Raw genomic sequence first — 26,408 nt, 5'->3', positions numbered from 1 at the left:
ATCTCTCTATCAATATTATGGACATTATAATATTTCTATTCACCCTCTGTTTCATCTGGTTAGATTGCAAGCTCTCAAGGGCAAAGCCCATCTCTTATGAATTACATATACTGGGTTTTGCACAATGGGGTCCCTATCTCACTTGGGGCCTGCCTTTAGGTGCTATGGTAATTCTAATTCATAAACAGAAAGTCAGGATAGTGTTTTGATATCCTCAGATAAAATTGCTTTATTAAGTACAAGATATTATAAAACTGAACTTAGTTTCCACTGATTAGTCTTCTCATTCTTAGCAGATCAAAATAGGAATGCAATAGTATAGTCAAATAACCGATAAGCAAAAGCTTATCGGTTAATGCTACAGACTACATGCATTTCCCCCTCTCCACCAGTAAATTGTTTAACAGGCTGGACAGCAGCCTGACTCAGTCCTGGCTTATGCCAAGTCCAGGACCTACCTCTGCTGTGGCTCTGCATGTAAAGCATATTCGGAGCCAGGTGGGCAGGCAGCCTGGCTCAGTTCCAGCTCACGCCAGGTCCGGGAGCTTAAAGCCCTACCCTGGACAGGGGCTGCTGCCACTCCATGCTGTTGCCTCTGTATCAGAGACAGCAGTGTAGGATAGCAGGCAGCCGGTACGTGATGGGAGCTGGTTTTTAAACTGGCTCCCCCTCACGGGCCAGCTCCCACCTTGTACATCATGCTGCTGCTTCTGAGAGAGAGCCAGAAGCGCAGGGTAGCAGGGGCTCCCCGGGAGTGGGGTCAGAGCATACTGGCTGCCAGTCCCATCCCCAGGAACTATAGAATAGTCGACTTAACCGATAAGAAATCATGAGGTTAATCGACTATTCAATTAACCAATATTTAACATCCCTAGATCAAAATACTATGGATCTCTCTATCTTGCACTCACAGGGTGAGTGTCCAGCTCATACAGACAAGCTAGGTAGTTCAGGCCTTGGAGCAGTGACATTAAGGCAGCAAAGGCTGTACAGTCCCAAATGAAACCCTGAATAATTACTCTGGTAGCTAGCCCATATTGAAGCCTGTGCTTCTGTGACCTCACTGCTGTTATACCCAAGCTAAATTCAAGTATGGAAAGCAAAATCAGACAAGTTTTCAATGGCACATCCAGTACACATGAATCACTGCATTCTTTCATATCACCAAATAGTTTGACGACGACTTACAGCCAGAATAATTTTTGCCAGTTTCAGGCCAAGAGGTTCTGAACCAATGTCAACTAGTTTATATAGCGTCTTCAGTAGCACACTTCTTCCTTTAAATTTCTTTCCAAACATATTTCCTTCTTCTAAGGCTTCATGGAGACTGGTGCAAGCAAGGCAGAGGTTTTCTATGTTGTCTTCTATTTGTGGAAATGAAAAGGAAAATAAAATTAATCATCAAGTTCATCCTTTCACTCAGATACAGAACTCCAAAATACCACACAAAATAATCTAATCCATTTTGTAGTATACAAGGGTTCACAAACATTTTTCATACATCAGATAATGTTATAAACAACGAGCAGTCTGATAGCACCTTAGAAACTAATATTTTATATATACATATAGATATATATACACACACACACACACACAGAATCATGAACTTTCGTGGATAAAACCCACTTTCTCTGATGAGCCAAGTGGAGAGACAGATAATGTTATGTTACTCTTTATAAAACAATAACTCCTTTTAAGCCACGCGATTTACTGAGCCATCAAGACAAATCAAAATATTTGAGGATAAATCTCAAATAAAACATTTTTGAACTTGTTAACAATTAGATTGGCAAAATATATCAGCTAGGAACACTTAACCTATGGTGAAGCTGGAAGGACCTGAAAGACGAAGCAATTTATTCTGTCCATAAATCCAACCCACAGGCAATCATATGCTTACTGCTCTACGTGGTTCAAGAATGGATTTATCTATAAGCTTTCAGAGCTTATAAACACAACATAGAGGTTCAAGATGAATGCAAATGGATATTTAAACAGGCATCCCATCTGCTACTCTGAGTGCTTCTGACATTATTTAGAACCAACACAACAAAAATAAAATCTGCATGAAACTACCAGAAAAATCACCATCCCCATCACAACCCAATCACTCAATATAATCTACATTAGGAAAAAATAAGTTCTGTCTTATCTTCTAAAAGTTAATTTTTTGTTTAAATACTGGATTTTTTCTCTAAAGACTTACACTTTATATACTAAATGGATGTATCATAAGCTTACTTGAAATACAGTACTGCCATTACTCATATGCATTTGCACAGGTTTCATTCCTCAGTAGAGGCAGAGTAATACCCAAGTGGTTAAAGTAGTTGGCTCAAACAAACAAAAATCAGTATTAAATTAGAAGCAAATGCATAGTAACTTCTGAGGCTTACCAAATTGCCTTATGAAAATGAGCTGGCTGGGTAGATGTTTTTCAATGTTTTTAAGGATAAAAGTATTCTTTGTGAGTCAGCTGCTAAAGAACTTTTAAAAATACAATCAAACCATATAAAACTAAGACCTTCATTTCTGTATTTTAATTTAGCATTCATGAGATGCTCTAGATTGACAGCAATGGAGAACTAAGTGCTTTATTTATCCACAAAACAGGTAGTACAACTCTGGCAGCAGCAGTGAAGGTATCTCCTCACTACCTCATCAAGTTTCAATCCTGAACTAGAAGGATTATTCCTCTAGGGCTATGTCTAGACGGCAAGCCTCTTTCGAAAGATACTTTCGAAAGAGCCTCTTTCGAAAGAGAGCGTCTAGACTGCACGCGGAATTTCGAAAAAGCAAGCCGCTTTTTCGAAAGAAAGCACCCAGTGAGTCTGGATGCTCTCTTTCTAAAAAGCCTGTTTGCTTTCAAGAACGCCTTCTTTCGAAAGAGCACTTTCGAAAGAAGGCGTTCTTCCTCGTGGAATTAGGTTTACCACCATCGAAAGAAAAGCCGCATTCTTTCGATTTAATTTCGAAAGAACGCGGCTGCAGTCTAGACGCAGGTGAAGTTTTTTCGAAAAAAAGGCTACTTTTTTCGAAAAAAACCCTGAGTCTGGACACAGCCCAAATGATGTGATGGGTTTTGTCTATATCATTCAAAGATTGCATCTATGTTTTCTCTCTTGGGACAATTACTGCTAATTGTGATAGTGGTATCTATGATATGGATAGCTGTTCATTCACAACTGAATGGAACCTACCAATTCATTTCACATAAGTGGAGAACTCCAATACTTTTTTCATCGCAAAGATTTATAGCTAATATATTGACTTGTACATGGCAAAAAAAAGGCCATTATATACATGCAGTGAAAATGTCAAAATCTAAATATTTTTTCTAAGCTATATACCATCATACATCTACTGACAAAATACATTACATATTACATACTCCTTGTAGCATTTGGGTGGGGAAGAGAGACGAGTACACGAACGCTCAGATATGAATTCCCAGACAAAAACATCATTAAACCAGTTAAAATTGAAAGTATACATCAGTAATTTGTTATATTTATACATTTATTATATGAAGTATCCTCAAAACAAATATGATAAACCCAGAAATTCCATAGGTTTCTTTTTTAAAAAGCCCAGCCACATTAAGGCATGGAAATGCATAGCTGATGTACCCAAACAATAATTAAATCCACCTTTCAGTGATGTCATGAAGTACCCATGCAAATCACGATGTGGGTATAACAGTATTTGTAGATCAAGATTCACTTTAATTAATTTTTAAAAGCACATTAGATTTTCTCCCCCTCATGGTCTCACCATAGACTGGTCACTACTGCATTAATAAGGCACCTGTAACTTGAGAGGTGAGGTTAACTGTGCTTTTCCATTCCTTAATACGTTTGGATTTTTTTTAAGATTCTATAACTGATGCATACTTCAATCCTAACTCCAGTCATTTACAGTTTTTCTCCAGGAATTCCCTTTTTAAAAGAAAAAAAATAAAATGTTATTCATTAAACACTAAACAAGAAACCCAAAATAATGTTATTGTGTGATATTTCTAATGATTTCAAGACATGCAGCATCAATCTTTATATTTTATGCATTATATGTAATTTTAAATTTTAGGAAAAAATCAGCAGTACATTCCGGTTGATTTACCCAAATTGGAAACAGCATAAAATCACCAGAGGGAACACTCATTTCCACACTGCCCCATGAGTTACCTTGTATATTTCTAATATACATATGTTTCTGTAGATAGGAAGACTGGCATATCAGGCTAAATTGTGCCTGGCCTTCACACAGGTCTGTCTTGAAATGGGAAGAGGGAGAGTTCAAAGAGCTACCTTCCATCCTGTGCACTCCCTAAAAGGATCGATGAAGCACAATGACTAGAACTATGCCCCTGATGGCACAAGAAAAAGCAGGGTCATGATTCTAGCCCCATCTCTATACCCGTAAATGGAGGAGGAGGGACTGAGAGAAGTACATTAAAACTCATGAACAGCTGCACTCCATCTATAAAGTTGGAGAACTGAGGGATAAGGATGTTATGTAACCGTTAATTTACTAGTCGAGCACACTGGGTACATTTTGAAGGAGGAAATCGGAACTCCACATGCAGCTCAGGGCCAGCAGGAAATCCCGCTGATTCCAGGCTGCACACAGCGTGCCAGCTTTGAAATGTACAAAAGTCCCCAACAGGGGCTCTTGTGCATTTCAAATCGGCAGTGCAGCATGGAGCCCGGGGTCAGCAGGACTTCCCGCTGGCTCCGGGCTCCATGCTGCACTGCCAATTTGAAATGCCACGTGAAGCTGGGGTCAGCCAGGGACTCCCCAGGTGATCCTGGGTTCCATGTGGCACTTCAGTGGAACCCGGGATCAGCTGGAGAATCCTCAGCTGACTGCGGGTTCCACGCGGCATTTCCCCAGAACCCAGGATCAGCTGAGGACTCCCCAGCTGATCCCAGATTCCACGGAAATGCCGTGCTGGAAGCTGGGATCAGCTGGGGAGTCACTAGCTGATCCCAGGCTCCATGCACGGCGGCTCAGCTGTACAGCGCTGCTGCTTTGAAGTACCCTCTCCCCCCTGCACCCTTTGGTGCCTCTGTGTGATAGAGGCAGCAAGAGGGGGGAATCAACTAGTCGACTGACTATCCGATAAGCATTTGCATATTGGATAGTCAACTAGTCTTTAACATCCCTACTGAGGGAAACAAAATACATTGTGTTGCTTCTCCTGGCGTGGTCCAGTTGTGTATCATCCAGGCCCACTGATGGGGCGGGGGGGAGGAGACGCCACGCTCCAGGTGGCAGTGAGGGCTAGCTGCCCCTGGCTGAACCACTTCTGGGAGTGAAGAGCCAGCCACCCCCACCTTGCCCAGGGGCCCACAGAAGCTGCCAGTACCCCTGGATCACCACTGACACTGAGCTTTTCAAAATGGCTCAATTCACTCTTAGTGAACAGAGAAGTACTTTTTTGATTTGTAACAATTATTTGAAGGGAGTCTGACAATCGTAAGAGCTTGAATAATAATCAAAATTAGAATTTTAAGCTCAGATTGTCAGTTTTGTCCATGCACTTTAAAAGAGGAAAAAGGCTTTATTAATACTAGAAGATTTACCTGCCATTTGTTCAGATCCTTCAGGGTAGGGGTTTGGGGTGTGGGGGGGATGCAGGAGTGTGTGGGGGATGCAGTGTGTGGGGGATGCAAGGTTGAGGAGTGAGGAGATGCTCAGGACAGGAGGTTATTGGGGGGAGGAGTCCTGAAGTCAGATTCGAGGAGTGGAAGGGCAACTCAGTACAAGGGCATAGGGATATGGAGGAGCTGAAGCCAGCAGAGGCTGCACTGACTGGCAATGGCTCTCCAGGGTCCACTGCAGCAGGGGCCGTGACAGCCATGTAGCAGCTCCCTATGGCTGGCCATAGCGAGGGCCACACTGGTCAGGCAGAGCAGAAAACTTATCTCCACCCCTGGTCCCTGTTGGCCCAGTGTGGTTATAACTGTCCCAATCCCCATCTCTAGTCCCTTGCTGTCCTGCTGTGGTCATCACAGTATAACTGTCCTTGCTAGCCCCTGCCCCCTTTTAGTTTTATGGAAAACAATAGCATTCCAGGCACATCCCATTTTTCTGACACAATCAAACCTTTATCTTGCTTTAATTTATGATAAGAGGAAGATGCATACTAAAATTTGGTGGTCCTACCTCTTACCATTTAGGAGTTCTTGAACAAACAGATGGGACAGACAGACTCACTCAAAGAAAAAACAAACTCTCTCAAATATATAGTAGATGAATATGCAGAACCAATTATATGACTTAAGTAAATTCACATGCAATTAGCAAAAGAAAATGAAGTACAGTAGAACCCCAGTTACCAACACCTCAAATATGGTGGTTTATCATAAGTCTAAACAAAATATTATGGCTGATCTTTCAAAAGTTTACAACATAACTTTACAGCTTTGAAAAAGGAAAAAATACTGCTTTTAGTTTATGTTTAAACACTACCACTTTTGGGGGAGGGGTCCCTGTCTCTGTTGCCTGAATGCATACCTCCAATCCCAAATGAAATATGTATTTGACTGGTCAGTTGGTAACTCTGGTATTCGTAACTCTGAGGTTCTGCTGTATAGGATTATCTACAAGAAACTCTAAGTAAATATCTTATTACTAATAGATCCACTCATTTAAATTACGGAAATTCAGAAATGGCTTAGTAATAAATATTGTAACTGTGCACTGAAGGCCCAAAAAAAGGAAGCATAGGAATGCAGCTAAAGGAGGGAATGACTGTCATTCTAGCTTTAGACAAAAAGAACATTAAAGAAACCCCACAACTGTTACTCAGTGCTTCACAGTACTGTATTCATCAATCAATTAGTGGGAAAGGACCAAAGACTGATTTTTTTTAAGGGAAAAAAAAAACCATTTAAAAAATTAAAAATAAGTTTTTAATCGAATATACGCAAGTGTAAGATCCATCTCTATGCTCTGGAAAAATCTCCCTTTTTCAACATCATCCCACTTTTTAAACCCCCTAACTAGCTGGCTTCTATTAGGATACCTTAATTTAAACTAAGACAGAATATGTAGCAGTTTTAAGATTTCTGATTAGCGCTCTTCCTTAAATCAGCTGTTGAAAGTATGACATACAGGCCAGGGGCATCGGAATGTAGGAAGAGCAGCAAGGGCAATGGTTTCCCCATTTTTACTGGCTATAAGGGTGAGCTGCAGGAGAAGAGACAGAGAGGAGTGAGTGGAGGGGAGGTGTCTTGGGGAGGGGGAGAAGAGGCAGCACAGGAACAGAGCCTTTAGGAAAGGGGTGGTGCAAGGGCAAAGGTTTGAAGAGAAGGAACAATGGGGAGCAGGGCCTTGCAGAGGAGTGATGTGGGGACAGAATCTTAGAGGAAGAAGAGCAAAGGGTAGGCAGAGCCATAGTTCAGGCACAGAGCCCTCTCCCCAGCACTCACTTTTAGGGGCTTTCAGCAGTTCCTGGTACAGGAAGAGAGTACCCTTTACTTATTGTAAAATGAGTAAGCCTTTTGAGCTACTTTCACCACTGCCTTGCTCGTACGCAATTATTTACACACACACAAAGTTTATGTAAAACAGTATTTTGATTTTGCAACATTTTACACAGAAGATTGCCCAGGTTTAACTACAGCATAAAATAGGGTCTTTAACTTTACACTGAAACTTCTAACCTGCCTGTGAAATATAACCTCCCTCCACTCACTCCTCTCTTCATATATATTCCTACTAAAATAATTGTATTTTAAAATGTCACTACAGAAGGAAATTAACTATTTTTATAAAAGCAACGTTAAATGGATTACTTCCATGTGGGAAAAGTGAAGACACTCAAAATTAAGCCTTCCTCATCATACTCAATTTGCTCTTTAAACTATGTGTTCACTATTACTGAAATATCAAAAAATGTTACTTACCATTCTCTAATTCATACACAATTGGTAAAATCTTCACATTCCAGTAGTTTTCTTCTTCTTCTGTTTCATTTACTCTTGAGTCATCCTCTGAACCTTCAAAGTAGATTTAAAAATAATTATATTATGTGGAAGTTTTAACTGCAGCACAAATAAACTTACAAGTACAGGCCGACTTCCGACCACATTTACAACCATACTGCTCCGGCCCAGAGTGGCTTCTCAAACCCATCTGCACATTCAGACATGGGGCCAGCCAGTTGCCCGCAGCCCCGGCCGGCTCTGGACGCAGCTCACACCGCTGGCTCTGGGACACGTGGAGCCGCCTCCATCCATAATAGCTCTGGGCCCAGCACTCTGAGGACAACTCCTCCCAGGAGGTAAAACAGTCCAGGAACAGAATCCCCATTTATAACATTTTGCCTATGGGAAATAAGAATGTCAATTTACGACAGCTCGACTTACAACGGTTCTCCAGGAACCTATTAAGTCGTAAGTGCAGGGGTCGCCTGTATATTCTGCACCAGGTTAACTGAAAACATGGCAACTTCATAACTTCTGATTTGCCCTCTGTGACGGGGCGAACAGGCCCCGCACTGAAGGGCTGGGAGTAGCGCAGGCCCAGCTGGCTGAAAGAGCCCCGCCCTTCCAGCCCTGAGGGGCATGCTCCCAGCAGAACCAGCATATAAAGGAGGAGGGAACCCAGCAGGAGAGGAGGCAGGCGGACGCTAGAAGGACCCAGGCTGCAGCCCCGGTCTTCCTGCAGCAGCTGACGCCAGAGTGGGGGTCCGCATCTACCCCCGGGAGTACCGACAGCAGCCAACCCCTCTGAGGGACCGGACCCCCTTTACCTCCAGCCCCGGCCATGGTAAGGACCGCTGCCAAGGCAGACGGCTGGGAGGGACGCCAGGGTGGTAGGAAGCAGCCCAGGGCAAGAGATCACTAACATAGCTTGGTGTGTATCGGCTGAAGTCCCTACCGAGCAGGCAGCGGCAAGAGTCCCTGCTTATAGGGCCCTGGGCTGGGACCCGGTGGAGAGGGGTCCCCCTACCACCTCTTTCCACACCCGGGGAAATCACCCTGACAAGGAGAGGCTTTTCCCTGGAGCTAGGCCTCTAGTACTATATGCCCTGAGAGAGGGGCCTGGACTTTTGTACTGGGACTCTAGTACCATATGTGCCCTGAGAGAGGGGCTGGGACCGAAACCCGGGACCCGAGAAGAGGGACGCGCCCCCCGTCGGGGCGAACCCCCTGACATCCTCCAATTTTTATTAAACTTTTATCAAAATTAAATCCTTCAAACAGAAATCAGAATGGATGCCTGTCTAAATGGTATGCTCTTGTTCAATCAGAAGCTAAAGATCAAACCTCGAAAAAAAAAACCCACTGGTGAAAGTCTATGGCCTGTTATGCAAGTCAGACTAGCGTATGATGTTTTCTCCTGGCCTTAAGATCTATGAATTCATTAACTAAGTTTTCAGAATTGTGGCAAATAGCTAAATATAGAATTATTGCAATAGTGGTCAGATGTCTTCTTTGATTATAGGGATATATGGTAAGTTTAAAGTAGGAATGATAGGATTTTTCCTTGAATTCAGAAATCCCATTCTCCACCCAAACTAGCAGAGTAACCTGGACTATGAATAATATACTCTCACATGATCTATACAGTGTTAATTATAGCCAGCGGATCAGAATGCTCAAGAGTTAGTTTAGTAGAGTTACTCTTTTTGACCCAAGAAAGTAGCCAGTATTTGCTGTGTTTTGTGATTGCTTCTATTAGAAGGCAATACTGATGATAGTTAAGTGGCAATCATTTACAAATGTTAGCTAACACATAAAAAGAATAGTGATAGAAACGTAGCCGTGTTAGTCTGGTGGAACTGAAACAAAAAACAGGACTATATAGCACTTTAAAGACTAACAAGATGGTTTATTAGGTGATGAGCTTTCGTGGAGCCAGACCCACTTCCTCAGATCAAATAGTGGAAGAAAATAGTGGTATATATAGTTGTGACAATTTTCTTCCACTATTTGATCTGAGGAAGTGGGTCTGGCCCACGAAAGCTCATCACCTAATAAACCATCTTGTTAGTCTTTAAAAGTGCTACATAGTCCTGTTTTTTGTTTCAGCATAAAAAGAAGTGATTCTTACACCCCATCCCTAAATTCATGTAAAAAGTTTGATCTTGCAAGCAAGAATGCAGTAACTTTCTGCACCTGACTAGTCATAATTAATAGGATTTGCAGTGTGAGGGTAAAAGTTCACACTAACAACCAAAATGTGCTGTAAACCTAAAATGCTCTTCAGCTTCATTTTCTTAAATCTCACGTACACCAGAAAAACCATGCAATCCAGAACCCAAAAGTCATATAATTAAAACCAGGTGGTTTCATACAGTTTCCAGACTACTTGAACCTCCTGGGGAAAAATCACAAGCAGTCTTTAATATACATTATTAACTGAAACAACAAAAATTCACAGCGCAAAACATGGTTATAAAAAAAGGCAACAACAAAGCTTTGTATTTCTCAGTATTTAGACATTTTCTTAAAAGTGTTGGTGAAAATTAATAGTTTCAGTTACAGTTCTTTAATGAAGTGCAATTTATGATTCAACAATATTAGGATACTAAAATTCAAGCAAAAAGTTCAGTAAAAAGTTTGCCGTCTCAGTGGCTAATAGGTCTTAACCACAGCTTTGCATTCTGGTCACAAAAAATTACATGAATTAGTCTCTTTATTGGTTGATGTTTTTAGCATGTAGGTACAAGAGCCTTAGCAACACTAGCTTTAGAAAGCTACATACTACCTGATTAAATCTTTTTAGCCTATTTAAAGAATACCCTCTGACCACAAGGGCACTAAAGCTAAAATACACTATTTCCTCTCTAAAATGTTACAGTTATAAGAGTACTGCTGAAATCATATTTTGAAAATATCTACATTTCAGTGAAAGATTTTTGTTTTACATTTCCCTCCTGAGCTATGTACATCTGAGTTTATACCAGTCTCCCATAATTTATTCTGGTGATAGCTGAAGGAAGGCCAAATATGTGTGACCTAACAAAGATTCAGCATTTTATTTTATTAACAGGGTTCTTACTCACTACAATTGAAAATAAAGAGTTCTATTAGTTCATATGCCTTTTCCCTATACAGATTTCTGACACACACACACACGCTGTATATATATATTATATAAAACATGAACAAACAACTGTAAAACCTTGAGCACCCACAACTTCGACAAAAGTCACTGGAAACTGGAGAGTGAAGAGCACCTCAGCATCTTCCAGACCAGGATCAAGCCATACTTAAAGAACAACAGCTTTAAAAACAGCAAACCAGCTGCTACAAGTTTACCAAGCATTTATATCATAAATACTGTAAAAGAAACATTATTTACTGAATATCTGATACGCAAATAACCAAATTCATACACTCTGTAACCTCAGCTGGTGTAAACTTGTATAGCCTCATTCTGCCCTAGATATTCATATCCTTTACATTTGGCAGTCCAAATTCTCAAGACCAAACATAAGAAAATAAGAAAGTTAGAACTTCTAAGTATGGAAATATCAGGAAATCATGTTTAACGGCTCAAAAGGTCAAATATTCTTCTACATATATCACATTTTACAAAAATCACTGTCCAGTGAAGCATAAAGAAATGAAGAGAAAGAAACACAGAAATTGAATCATTTCCGTTTGTGTGAACTTCACATCCATTAATGCAAATGGTGTAAGCAAAAAAAACAAACAGAAAAATGAATTGAGAAGAGATTTAAAAATATGATACCTGCTTTGTTTCCTGATTTATTCCAGTCAGTGAGGCTTAGATTTGACGAAGGCTTGTCACCAATTTTATTTTGGTCACTAAAAGAAAAAGGCACATGACAAAAAATAAAGGACAGGAACCAATATGTTTCCTTCTCCAAATGCAATATACAGAACACTGTATACTATAATTAATAAATCCAGTTCAATTATTATTTTTCCCAGTCATACAAATCAATTATATTTAAATATAAAGCCTTTCCATAACATTTATAAAGGGAAACTCTACAAAACCCAACAACATATTTACACCACAAGAGGTCACTATTCTGGAATTGAAAAACTGATGTTTCCATTTGTAAATATAAAAATGAAAGCTAAAAGAACAGACTGTACACAGATCTAGTTTTTATTCTGTTAAACTAAATTTGAGTTCATATTTAATTTTAAATGTATAAATTCAGCTCTTTACAGAGCTTTAATACAGTAAATATGAGAATGATTTGTGCTTATCAAAATAATGTATTTGCTAAAAGAAATTGAATATAACAGTATTCTTCAAAAACAAGGGGGAACAACTCATTTGATCAACAATCCCTCGTGAAAAATTTTAGTTTCCAAGTCTATGGGCTTGTCTACAGTAGGAAATTATTTTGAAATAATAATTTTGAAATAGCATGTCCCCACTATTGTTGATGTGAACACACTACCTTGACTTAGAGCCCCAAGAAACACTGGGGAGTAATTAGTCTGAACTACTTTGGGAAGAAGTTATTTTGAAATAGCGGCACCAGTGCATCCACACTACCACTATTTTGAAATAACTATTTCAAAATAGCATTACTACTCGTGGAAAGCGTAAGTTATTATTTTGAAATAACCAGCCTGTTATTTCGAAATAAGAACATAAGAACTGCCATACGGGTCAGTCCATCCAGCCCAGTATCCTGTCTGCTGACAGTGGCCAATACCAGATGCCCTAGAGGGACGGAACACAACAGGTAATCCTCACGTGATCCCTCTTCTGTCCCTCTACCTCCAGAGAAACAGAAGCTAGGGATACCATTCCTACCCATCCTGGCTAATAGCCATTGATGGACCTAACCTCCATGAATCTATCTAGCTCTTTTTTTAACCCTGTTAAAGTTCTAGCTGTCCCAGGATCACTTCTAGAGCCCTTTTTAAATATTGGCATCATGTTAGCTATCTTCCAGTCATTAGGTACAGAAGCTGATTTAAAGGACAGGTTACAAAGCACAGTTAATAGTTCCACAATTTCCCATTTGAATACCATATGGTCCCAATGACTTGTTACTATTAACTTTATCAATTTGTTCCAAAACCTCCTCTAATGACACCTCACTCTGGGACAATTCCTCAGATTTGTCATCTAAAAACAATGGCTCAGGTTTGGAAATCTCCCCAATATCCTCAGCCATGAAGACTGAAGCAAAGAATTCGTTTAGCTTCTCCACAATGACTTAATCATCTTTGAATGCTCCCTTATCATCTCGATTGTGTAAGGCTCCCACTAGTTATTTAGCTGGCTTCTGATGTACTTAAAAGAAAAATAACAGGCTTGGTAGTGTGGATGCTCCACTTGTTATTTTGAAAAAAAGTAAGTTCTCAAAATAACTCCCTATTATAGACCAGGGCCAAGAGAACTATTGCTCATTGCCTACAATGACTGTTCTTTTTGTCCATATATTAATGCACTATTCCTATTGTACCATTCTCCATTGTTGAAGTAAAGTTGCTCCAAAACAAAATAACTAGAAACCAGAGTTTCCATAATAGTATTACGAGCAGTATTTATAGCACTAACTGAAGATATTGTTTTCATTATTCAGGTTCAACTACCTTTGGTGTTACCTTACCAAATTAAAACTTGCAATCTGCTGTAAACTATTTTGATATCCAATTATTTCCATATCAAAATGATAAGGTGGCTGACTTGAAAATTTCCTCATTTTTTAAAATATATTTTTCTAGCTCCCTCTCACATACTTTCTGCAGGATTAATTATTGATTCAGAGCGTATATGTTTTCTGGAATATCATTTAGAACAGGGGTGGAGAACCTCAGGCCCAGGGGTCGATCTGGCCCCTGGCTTGCCTGGATCTGGTCCCTGAGGCACAGCCTCCCCACCCCGTATTAGGGAGCATGCGCAGACACTCCAGCCCCCTCTCCCCCGCTGCCCATCCATGGGACTGGAGCACACAAAATCTACTAGGCAGGGCCCCTCTAGGTTCTGGTATGGGAAGGGAATGTCATCTTCTCAGCTGGGGGCCAAATCAGTGGGGTGTGTTTTTTGTTTGGGGTTTTTTTTGGGGGTTTTTCTGCGGGGGTTTTTTTGGGGGTTTTTTCTTCGGGGGCTTTTTGTTTGGTTTTTTTCCTTCAAATCTTCTCTACTACAAATCCATGCTTCTCTGATAAGGGTAAGTAATAACTTTAAATACTTTTTATTTATTCAAGCTCTAATTTTCTGAAGTTTCCCTATTCTGAAATGCTTATAAATAGCACCTACTTCTAATGATAATTTTGAAAAATTACCTGTCCTCCTACATTGGTCACTAATCATTTGCAAATTGAATAAAATGGTGAGCTCTTTAGTCTCTTCCCTTTTATTCATTAATTTGTAATAGTCTGTCAATAGCTAAAAGCAGAGTTCCCACAACTGCACTGTCCATAACACACTGATCTGTTTTTGAAGATTGCCATGGGAGAACAAACTAGTTATTCATAGCTCAGTCAGATATTCTTTGATCTTCTGAAAAGTTTATCTTTTTTCCCTTAAGCATTTGAAAAGGGTGGAAGGTTGGAAGGGAGGAATTTTGCAAGTCTTTGGGGTAGGAACTATCTTCTTCTGTTTGCCCAGAGGCTAGTACAATGGGTTCATGATCCACAAATTGGGCACTTAAATGCAAGAGCAACGGAATTAATAAAAATAATAATAATAATATTAATATTTTTACTGATTGTAAAGAAATGGATTTCTTCAGTTTTGTTATAATGAAAGGTATTTTGAATAACTGTATTTATATTACCTATACATATTTTGTTCATCACTGTGAAATTCCCAAACAGCAGCACTAGATAGAGCCTACCAGTATGTTAGCTTTGTGTTTAAATTAAACTATCCAAAAGTTTAAGACGAAATGACAGAAGTTCAAATATACAAGCAACTTCAAGATGTAAAAGAGTATGTTAATGTGATAATACTTAAACTCTAGGGGTATGTCTACACTACCCTCCTAGTTAAAACTAGGAGGGTAATGTAGGCATACCGCACTTGCAAATGAAGCCCGGGATTTGAATTTCCCGGGCTTCATTTGCATAAGCGGGGAGCCGCCATTTTTAAAACCCCGCTGGTTCGAACCCCGTGCAGCGCGGCTACACGGGGCTCGAACTAGGTAGTTCGGACTAGGATTCCTATTCCGAACTACCGGTACACCTCGTGGAACCCTAGGAATCCTAGTCCGAACTACCTAGTTCGAGCCCTGTGTAGCCGCGCTGCACGGGGTTCGAACCAGAGGGGTTTTAAAAATGGTGGCTCCCCGCTTATGCAAATGAAGCCCGGGAAATTCAAATCCCGGGCTTCATTTGCAAGTGCGGTATGCCTACATTACCCCGCTAGTTCGAACTAGCGGGGTAGTGTAGACATACCCTAAGAGGCTATGCCAGCTATACCATCTTTACAACTGAAATTGCCAGAGAAACTGTGGATAGGTACTTTGTGCAACCTCAGAAATGGTCACCTGTTACATCCTCAGAAATGACAAAAAAATAAATGACATTTTAGCATATTTGGAAGTTTTAAGGAGGACTGAAATGGAAAGAAAATCTAAAATGAAGAAGAGATGACAAATCATAGTCCTCTAAAAGAATAAATCAAACACAGAAAACATGTATTGAACAACCTGGAAGCATATTTTACATGCAAAAAACCCTGCTAATTAAAAGGACTGCTCTTAATATCAGCATATAAAGGGTCTTTGGAGGACATCAACCCATTTTTTTTAAATGGGTCTTTCAAAATAGTTCAACACAGTATTTAGTCACCACCTAAATTGCAGTGTTTACTACAGGTTGGACACCTCCCTTGTCCAGCACCCTCGGACCCAAAAAAGGAAATATGCCAGACAAGAGGAGGTCCTTCCCAACATGATCCATGCTGCCCTGCTGCTACCTACACGGCTGTGGTCCCCCAAGCTGGAGCTCCATGGTTGCCACCAGGGCCATAGCTGCCGCTGCCAGCCCCCAACCTCCATGGCCAGGGCTGGAGCTCCATGGCTGCCACTGCCAGCCCTCGAGCGCTGTGACCAGAGCTTTGTGGCTGCCGGCCCCTTGCTATTGTCCAGCCACAGGGGCTGGAGCTCTCTGCTGTTCTTCCACCCCTCCCCCCTCACACAGGGCTCCCAGCTAAGTTGACACGCCCCTCCTCACTCCTGTCCCACAGCCTGACCTCCCTATAACCTGAGCTCTGTGGTCCTGCAGAACCACAGATACTGTGGACCACAGTCCTGGTTAAAGGAAGTACAACCTGTACAAAGCAAACCAGAAAATTCTGTGGTTCAAACTATTGGACACTCCAGTGTATAAGCTATAATGTGTCATGTGCATGGAAAGTTGAATAAAAACTGTCAAAATTATCAGTTTAATAAAGGACAAAATAAGTTATGTACAATGAGCTAAAATTAAACTATTTTAATATACCAGCTAGTTTTACAATTATCACTTAATAATTGAGAAGAACGAATCTCAAACTAAAAACAGTAGTTGACAAACTACTACTTGTTAGGAATTTTTTGGGAATCATGACTAATTACCAAACTCTTTGCCTTGCAAAATTGCATCACATCATGAGTTTGATACAACACCAGATACATTTTGATATGCTTTGAATATTTCGGTAGCAAAAAAAAAAAAAAAAACCCTTTATGCACAAATCATTTGGAACATTGAAATTAGATATGAAAAGTTGATTTGGACCACATTGATTCTTTGTTCTTTTTTGTTCATCTGTCCACTTCCCTTTTTCCCCCCTTGAGTACAGGCAGTCCCCGACTTACGTGGATCCGACTTACATCGGATCCCTAGATACGAACGAACGGGGTGAGGCACCTCCCGCACATGCGCAGCAGCATTCCCGGGGCTCACTCACCTGGGTCCTAGGATCCTCCTCCTCCTCGGGCCGGCTCCGACTGGGGTCCCGCAGAGCTGCCGAGCAGAGGAAAAGTGCCTCCCCACGCCCGCTGCCCCCCCCACCCCCCTGCCAGCAACAGGCTGCCCCCTCCCCTGAGCAACAGGCTGCCGAACAGACAAAAGCAGCCTCTCTGCCCCTCCTCCCCTCTATACATGCCGGGGCAGCAGCGTCCCCGGGGCTCGCTCACCTGGGTCCTAGAATCCACCTCCTCCTCCTCTTCGGCCAGCTCCAACTGGCCTCTGCCTGCAGCAGCTGGCCACAGGGACAGGGATCCCGCAGAGCTGCCGGGCAGAGGAAAAGTGCCTCCCCACGCCTGCTGCCCCCCCCCCCACGGCCTCGCATCCTGCACGCCTCCCCCCTCCCCCCCTGCCAGCAACAGGCTGCCCCCTCCCCTGAGCAACAGGCTGCTGAACAGCAGACAAAAGCAGCCTCTCCGCCCCTCCTCCCCCTATACATGCTGGGCTCCCTAGGCAAACAAAGACTCCACCAAAACAAACAAAGTGCTGGCCTCATTGTGTTAGCAAAAAAAGGACCCTCCTCCTAGAACCCTGGGTGGTGTGTGGAAATAAAGCTATTAGCTCAAAGCATGGTGCAGAGCTGTTTGGTATTTGATGAGTTACTCCTTTAGTCCTGAGTTTGTCACAGGGACAGAAATAGATGTGAAATCTTCTGAACAGGGGAACAGACAGCAAAACAAACATTAGAGGGGAGTTAACCTTTCCCTATGCTATCCAAAACTAAAAAAAATGCTTGGCTAGAGTTTCCCCTACAATATGTACCAGTTCCGACTTACATACAAATTCAACTTAAGAACAAACCTACAGTCCCTATCTTGTACGTAACCCGGGGACTGCCTGTAATCTGTTCATCTCTCTGACTGAAATCCCACATTCTTTTAGATTCTTTCCTCCCCCCCCCCCCCCTCTTTCCACGTTCAGGATAGAATAACTTTATTATGAAGTTATTGAAACAGCTTCATTACATAATGTTATCAGGTTAGAATTAGTGATTCATTATTTTACGTAACAGAAATGATGCATTATGATGAATTTTGTGGACTACACTTATTACAAACTCTGCCAACAAATTTAAGGTAACATTTTACTAATATATTAGTAGTAGTTTTATTATCTACAGTAGTTACTATGAAAAAAGTAATCTTTTAGTAACATTTTCCACACCATAGTACTCAAAACATCTGTACTGATGTAAATGAATTTCTTGCCTAAGCATCAGAAAAAAGACTGCAGCCTGCAGCCCCACAAGCTCCAGCAGCAGCCCTGCTGTTGCTCACAGCCACAGCAGCCCTGCCAGTGCTTGCGATCCTGCAAGCTCTGGTGGCCCCAACAGCTGCAGGCTCTGTGGCCTCCAGTGATCCCACCAGCTTCCTGGCCCCACCAACTGCATGCTCTGGTGCCCAATGGGCTCTGCTACCCACTGGCCCCACTCATTGGTGCTGCTCCCAGCTGCCAGCAATCTGTGCGCTGGGTCTCTGTAGCCAGCAACATCCATGGTCTAGAAAAGGGCTGGCCAACCTGTTACTCGCAAGCGGCTCTCCCCCCTCCCCTTCAAGTGCAGCTCACAAAGCCTCTCCCATGGCTCGCGAAGCCTACCCTGCTCCCCTAAAAACGGCCCCAGCCCCCATTTCCCCATGCTCACCGTCTGGCATGGCAAAGCAAAATGGCGCCGGCTAATGGGAGCCAAAAAGCCACCCAGAATTGTGTTTAAAGGCACAGCATCCATTTCCTTTTTTTTTGCTCGACAACTCCCCCCCCCCCCCCACCCCCCGGCTCTTTGCGTTGTATCCCTAACTATTGTGGCTCTTTGCCTTTAACAGGTTGGCCACCCCTGGTCTAGAAGGACCATGGATGCTGCCGAACCACAGAGGTTCAACCTGTAATAGGCCAATGCCCTTCAGACATTTAGTGCATGAGGACGCACTGGCGAGGCAATGCAGGAGTGATCCTGATAACCTGCGCTTTGTCCCTCTTGATGTTTACTAGGACCCCACTGATGAGGAGGATCAGAGGAAATGTGTACAACAGACCCCTGGACCATGACAGGAAGAAAGCATTGGAGCGGGAGTCCTTGCACAGACCTTTCAGGTTTTGCTCCTGGTTTCCTCAGAAGCAAAACCAAAGGCACTTTCAGTTTAGCCTGGTGGCCAACAGATCTACTTATGGAGTTCCCCACCTCTGGAAGATCATTAAGGCACAATGCCAGGTGGGGAACTCCATAAGTAGATTTGTTGGCCACCAGGGGTGGCACAACCACTAGTGGTGAGAGAAGACTCTTAAAATCCCTGCTGAAGCGATCAGCTAAGGTATTAGTAGCACCAGGAAGGTGGCAACATCCAGATGGATGTCATGCCTGATGCAGAAGTCCCAGAGAAGGAGTGCCTCTTAGTAGAGAGTCGTGTAGTGCACTCCCCCTTGACTGTTGATGTAGAACAATCAACTCTGTGTTGTAAATCAGGACTCTCACAACTCTGCCCAACAAGTAAGGCAGGAAGCATATATGACCCAGGAAAAATCAATACATGAAAGTATGTATCCTTCAGGTTCACAGTAGCACACCAGTCTTCTGGATGCAGAAAGGAGATAATGGAGGCCAAAGAGAACATGTGAAACTTTAGCTTCTTTAAGTACCTTTTGAGGTTTCACAAGCCCAGAATGGGACATATACCACCCTGGCATTTGTGATGAAAAAATATCAGGAATAGAACCCCCTGTTCCTGTATGAGGGCAGAACCTCCTCCACTGCACCCAGCTATAGCAGCTCCTGAATTTCCTGCATGAGAACACTCTTGTGAGAAATGACCCTGAAGAGAGATGGAGAAGAGAGTGGAAGGGGTAAAAAGAATTTGGAAACGATCCTGGTAATCCTATGTGACATCACATCTAGGACCAAGTGGTCTGAGGTTATAACTGTCCATGCAGAGAGGAAAAAAGAAAGCCAGTTGGACAAAACTGGGGAAATGGAATCCAGGGAACAGTCTTGTGGGTTGCCCTCAGGTGCACCATCGAAACAACTTTTTCGCTCTTTGCTTGGAGCAGGTTGGAAGGTGAGAGATTGGAAGGTGAGCGACTCGGGTGGCATATATGGCCCTTGATCATTTTGTACAGCAGGTTCTGCCAGGACAAGCTCCCTGGTCTCTGAGCCAGTTGCAGTTCAAACAGGCCTGAAACATAAAGCCCCAGGGTTTTCAGGATGGTTCAGGAATCCTTCAGTCCATTCAGCTCATCATATTTTGCTCCACAAACAGGGCCTGGGCAGGTCCTGTATCGAGTACTGAGCCTTAGAGGACAATCCACAGAGGAGCAGCCTGGAAGCACACTGCATGTAAATGGTGGATGCCATGGTACAAGCAAAAGAGTCTGTCACATCAGATGCTGCTTGAAGAGCCTCCCTGGCTGTGGCTGTATGCTCCTTAAAGATTACCCAGAATTGTTTTTGGGAACCTTCCAGGAGAAACTCTTAAACTTGGCCACAGTTTGCCAAATACTAAAGTCATAGAGGCCAAAGAGACAAGGAAGATGAATAAATTCTGCGTCCAAACAGGTCCAGCCTCTTGGAGTCATTATTTCTGGGGGTAGTTTGGGGTTGTCCTTGACACTCCTTCTTGTTACCCTACCCACCTCAACTACCAGGAAATTAGGGGCCAGGTAGTACACAGATTGTGCCCTGTATTTGGAACAAAATGTTTATAGTCTGTCGTTTTGGAGAGGGGGTTTACTTTGATACCACACTACACTATAGCTGCAGTAGAAATGGATTGCAAGCATAGTTTCATTTGCCTACTGAAACACTGTACCTGTGAAGTCACTGCAGACATTGAACAGTAGGAAATGAGCATGAAAATAAAGCTATTTAAAAAAACAAACACTGAGGTGGCTGAGAGGTATAGAGTGTCTAGATAGACATTTTAAACCTAATAATATATCCTGAATGTTAGTAGCAGATCCATAGCTTTGAAATGTTAGAGATCAAATAAAATGAGAAAGCATATACTCAATTACTTATACTTATACTCAATTAAACTTTATTTTTGTTACAAGAGGAGCAAGTCTGCTGAGTGTAATGGGGGGGGAATGTTTTTACTGAATATATCATTTAGTTATAGTAATACTAGATTTACTCAGCATTGTTTGGATTCTTAACTCAATTTTTGGTTTTTTTGGAATAAAATAAAATTAAAATGTACATACTTCATTTAAATCACTGTTCTGGGATGGGGATGAGGGGCTCACTATGCAGGGAGAGAGGCCCCTCTCACCACAGCAGCTTGGTCTCAGGTGAGAAGTGCCTCTCCATGACCTCTGTAGCATTAGCAGACACAGATGGGGGAGGGGATGCATGTCCCCTGGGTGGGACGGGTCCAGGTTTGTCTGCCCCCTGCATTCCCCAGCCAGAATGAGGAATGCAGAAAATTACTGTCGCATTCCCATCTCTGGCCCCCTGCGGTCTTTATACAGTATACACCCCTGCTTTCCATCCTATATCCCTTGATGCCCCCATCTGGTCGTTATAGAGCAGAGTCCTATCTTTCCGTGTTCAGAGAAGCAATCCCATTGCAGGCACATCTCATTTTCCTGGCACAACCAAAACCCTTACCTTGCTTTAAGTTATAAGAGGAAGCTGCATATTGAATTTGGTCCTAGCTCTTACCATTTAGGAGGAGTACTTGAACAAGCAGACAGACACACATACACACACACACACTCAAATATATAGTAGATCAATTAATTTAAACTCACTATCTTTGAATTCTAGCTGTTCTACATGTTTTGATGCATGACATATTATGCATTTAACTGACTGGAAAGAGAAAAAAGTAAATACTAACCTTCCACTTTTGAACTGCAATGGAGATGTTGTTACTGCCCCTTTTAAGAAGTCTTGCTCCTCGGCCTTATTATGTTCATTGTAAACTAATGGAATACCATCATCCTTGGCACTGGAGCGTGGATTTAGTTCTGCTAAATAACTTCTGTTACTTCTCCTTGAAAGATTATCCATTGGAGCTGGTTCTTCAGAATTCACCTGCTCCTTATCTACAAAAAGTAGGAATAAACATGTTGCAAAAACATTCTTACAAGATGGAAAAACAAATTGTACCTCAGACTATATTTCCTATTATTGCAGCAAGCAGACAAATTAGAGAAAATGTGTCCAAGTATCTAAAACACAATGCTCTACTTTGCATCAGAGATTTTTAGACATTCATTCTTTTCTAAAAAAAAGAATTTTTAAACGTATCCAATATATTTTAGGCTTTTCACTGTTTAATTATTTTGAAACTTTTCATTCGTCCTAAAACTAGAATGTATCGCATTTTTCAGTAGCAGTGTTAAGATTACTAGCCAAAAATTGGATATAAAAAGTACTTTAAACAGTAAGGAGTTATGATTAAAGGAACACTTCCAAAGTTAACATTTCCCCAAAAGTAACCTACACTAAAACCAATATAAATGTTTCCCAGATACTGAAAAATGTATTAGTCCTGTAAAATAAAGGTTGCAACAGAATTAAATTATCTTATCAACTAGACAACAAAGCAACATCATGGTGCTGAGATCTATGGATCAGATTGTAGATCGGTGCACAGGATAGGAGGGCATAAAATCATAGTGATATTAAACATATAGAGAGCCTTTTTATATGTTTATTTTGGAGTAAGATCAAAAAGGGATAAACAGATTAATACTGACATACACTCAGTGCTTTACATTAGTTTGATTATTATATAGAATATCTTGCCATTATTATATTCCAAATAACTCCTCATTATAAAGTTTTTAAAGATTTTTTAACTGTTTTCAGGACAGCTATGCATTATATGTAATTCTTCCTCCACCCCATGAACTAAATAGGGGAGGCGGGGGCTCTGTTGTCTCGCTGCACCAGCTCCCTCGGCATATTCAGCAGCTATTCCTGGCAGGCAGGCCCCGAAGCCACTCATGGATGCTCCCAGTGCTGCACAGCAGTTGCCTAGGAACGTGCCTGGATTCCCAGGCACCCACTGCACGTAGCAGCGTCCCAGGCAGCATGGCTGGAAAAGGAAAGGCTTTGGCACTGCCTCTTCCTTTCCCTACCCAGGCCAGCAGGGGCACTTGACCCTTTGTGCCCTCCCACCAGTTGCCTTACCTGTATCTAGGTAGTTATGTTAGGCTAATTGGTCTATAATACCCTGAATTTTCTTTGCTCCTCTTTTTAAACACTGGCACTATGTTTCCCTTTCTCTGGGAATCTAGGGTGTCATCTATCCTCCAAGACTTCTCAGAGATATTGCTATCCCTTCTGAGATTGCTTCAGCTCATTCCGTATGTAACCTAGCACAATTTTCATCAGGTCTTGCTGACTTGAATACATCTAAGTATTTTTTTACATTTGCTTTCACTATTTTGGCTTGTGTATCTTTTCCCTGGTTGTCAATATTGTGTTAAATACCTGATCACAATTAAATTTACTGGTCAATGTTCTCTGTAAGCTGCACACTTGTGAGGCTTCTCAGGAGAGATTAAAATGCCACCCAGCTGATTAGCAGAGCTCCCACAGCTAGTTATTTTTCTACTGGTCGTGCACATTCGGACATGCCTTGGTGCACATCAACATTTATTCTGATAGGAGGGAACACTGATCCCAATGTATTTAAAAAACCTCTTCTTATTGCCACTTATTGCTAGGTGTAACTCATTTTGTACCTTAGCTTTTCGGATTTTGCCCCTACATGCTTGTGCTATTCTTTTGACCATCTCCTTAGAATATGCCCACATTTCTACTTTCATAGAATTCTTTTTTTTTTTTTTTCAGATCATTAAATAGCTTCTCATGGAGCATTATTGGCCTCTTATTATCCTTCCTACTTTTCTTTCACACACAGAGATAGTATTACAAATGCAACAGCAAATTCTCTGAGAAACTGCCAGATCTCCTGCATTCCTTTTTTCCCTTCAATTTTCTTTCTGTGGGGCCTTACTTGCCAGTTACCTGAGTTTGTTAAAGTCTGCTTTTTTAAAATGCATGCTCTTTATTCGGCTGCTGTCACTTTTTCCTTCCCCTAAGATTCATGAAATCTGATTTCACGATCATTTCCACTTAAAGTGCCTTTTTTGAGTAACAGACACTTAGGAACTTACAGACTTAGGAGCCTAAATCATGTTTTAAAAAGTGAAAGTCAGCAGGGCTTAGGGACCTAAGTTACATTTGAAAAAAAGAGACTTTTTTACTCTAAAATTAGATTTAATTATATTGAAGTGTTCTTACTCTCATCAGGAAGAAATATTTTATCTGGAAGGAGATATCCCTGAGAAGCTGTTCTACATAAGCGTGCTCGGGCACTGCTGACTTTTCTAACTTCCACTGGGTTCACTGGAGGCTTCGGGAAGGAAATGGATGAATCTTCATCTTTTGTAGATGATGAAAGTAGTTTTGGCTTCTATTACGAAAAAAGATAAAGATCAGTTTTTGCAAGCTGTCAGATTCCATTTGTATTTCCTTATAACTTAAAATTAGCAAAATAAAACTGTATTCAAATGGATACTGTTATATTATTAATAAGCAGATATGCCATTTTCTATAACATACTGTCCTGGGCGCACATCCTTGAACTCAAGGCTACTGCAACTCCATATATTAGATACTGCAGACCAAGTAAAAGTTCCATCTGTACAAAACAGCAGTCCATGCGTTAAGTGTCCACGAATTCACCACCTTCAGGGCTCCGCTTTCTACACTAATGCTCCATAAAATAGAGTCCAGTTGAACTACTCTGTTCTAATTTTTAAAGCTCTCAATGAGACTGACTCTAGCTACCAAAAGATTGTCCTTGTTACCTTAATACCCATGACCTCCAACAATAGCTATTGTCCACTGGATCAATTATATTGTCAACTGACAGAGGCAAGCTCATGAACATGGAAGACAATTTTCATAGCAGCTAGACCTAGACTATGGAACCCATTCTTAAAAGATATAATGACAATCATGGATCTCATAACTTTTAAAACTAAATGCAAAACTCATTCCTTTGACTTGACTTTCCTCGGTAACTTATTTTCACTACCTCACTAATTCATCAAAAGGCTCCACTTTAAACTAACATAGTAATTACAATAATTATATAAAAATGCCTAAAACCTCATAGTTTAAGCCATATTTTAAAGGTTAGAACTAAATAAAGGCATCTTATTCAGGTATTTTTTTTTCTTTAATATATCAAAATAATTGTAAAGTTATGGAACTGGAAATGGACTCTTTAAAATTTCCCAAAGAACTCAATATTGTGAGACCTGCTATTATGAATAGAGATATGACTAATGAATTACTGAAGAATGCTTGAACCACTGATGTTACTGATTTAACACACAATGTTCTACTTCATCAGACAGCTTAATATTTCAAAACTTTCATGATCTAGTCAAAGACTAATCTCAACTACAAAACTAGCATATCTATAAAATAATTCAGCATTTTCTCAAAAGAAGGCATCTATATATGTTCTTAAAAGTAACTATCCAATTTTAAATGTTACTATTTCAGTTATCCAGAACTATTGTACATTATAAATTACTCAGCCACACTTTTCAATTGCAAGTTGCTGATCAGCAATTTCTAATTTCCTTTTCAATGACAGTGCTGATTCTTAGCATTTTGCACTTCACTTGACCCTGTTTTCACATTTAAGAATGCTACTGTAAATGGGGTTAGAAATCTATACAGGAATATTTAAAAAGCTAAAATACTGTGAAAGAGACAAGGTGAATAAGTTAATATCTTTTATTGGGGAGAAATTCTTTGAAAGCTTGTTTCTTTTATCAATAGAAGATGTTTAATAAGAGATATTACCTCGCCTACCTTTTATAATATTATAGGACCAACACAGTTACAACTTTATAAGAACAACTTGCATTCTCATTTTTGGAAAAAAATTACTCATTCCCCCTCCCCTCCACACCCCATTCTAATAAACCACACAAAACATCCCTTTAACCTTTTATACCACTGCAATGGTTGATAAAATTCACTATACTTTATTTCAGCACAACATTCTTTTAAATAAACACTCACATGGTCCAGTGGGCTGAGACGTGTTCCAGAAACTAGTCTTGAATCACCTGATTCAAAACTGGAAGCATGGAGACTAGAATAAAAAACAAAACAAAATATTAACCAAGACCCCATTTCATTTCCCCATACAATCTTCTTCCCCACTGCTTTTAAACAAATGGGAACATCTTATCTGCAATACTGTTCTTCTCCCATAATCCTACAGATGCTATTAAACTGTGGGGTCAAATAGAATATAGCACAATGGATGTGGGGAGGAAAAACAGAGGTCTGCCTGCATACTGACATCCTCTCCTACTTACTGTGTGGACAGATACTGGAAAAAGGAATTGAAGCTGCTTGAAGATCTATAATTCATTGTAACTTCACTACAGCTGCTTCTGAGCACTCATGAGGGATGGATGCAGGCAATGGCAGTGCAGTTCCTGCAGAAGCCATGC

The 26,408-nt window shown here is 41.1% G+C and overlaps 1 protein-coding gene across 7 annotated transcripts in view; it reads right to left on the bottom strand.

Moving 5' to 3' along the window:
* Window positions 1–26,408, bottom strand: part of ARMC2 (armadillo repeat containing 2) — a 110,468-nt gene that overhangs the window by 58,905 nt on the left and 25,155 nt on the right. For all 7 annotated transcript variants that reach the window (XM_025184720.2, XM_075923085.1, XM_075923086.1 and 4 more), the window contains 6 exons: window positions 25,969–26,041; window positions 24,166–24,337; window positions 21,746–21,953; window positions 11,716–11,792; window positions 7,917–8,009; window positions 1,189–1,364 (listed from right to left, as the gene is read on the bottom strand). In XM_025184720.2, coding sequence (XP_025040505.2) covers window positions 1,189–1,364; window positions 7,917–8,009; window positions 11,716–11,792; window positions 21,746–21,953; window positions 24,166–24,337; window positions 25,969–26,041 — 799 coding nt within the window. The remainder of the gene's footprint in view (window positions 1–1,188; window positions 1,365–7,916; window positions 8,010–11,715; window positions 11,793–21,745; window positions 21,954–24,165; window positions 24,338–25,968; window positions 26,042–26,408) is intronic.

Source organism: Pelodiscus sinensis, chromosome 3 (genome assembly GCF_049634645.1).
Source record: "Pelodiscus sinensis isolate JC-2024 chromosome 3, ASM4963464v1, whole genome shotgun sequence".
Lineage (NCBI taxonomy): Eukaryota > Metazoa > Chordata > Testudines > Trionychidae > Pelodiscus > Pelodiscus sinensis.
Note: the sequence above shows the minus strand (reverse complement) of the source record. Positions and strands in the feature narration are given on the sequence as shown.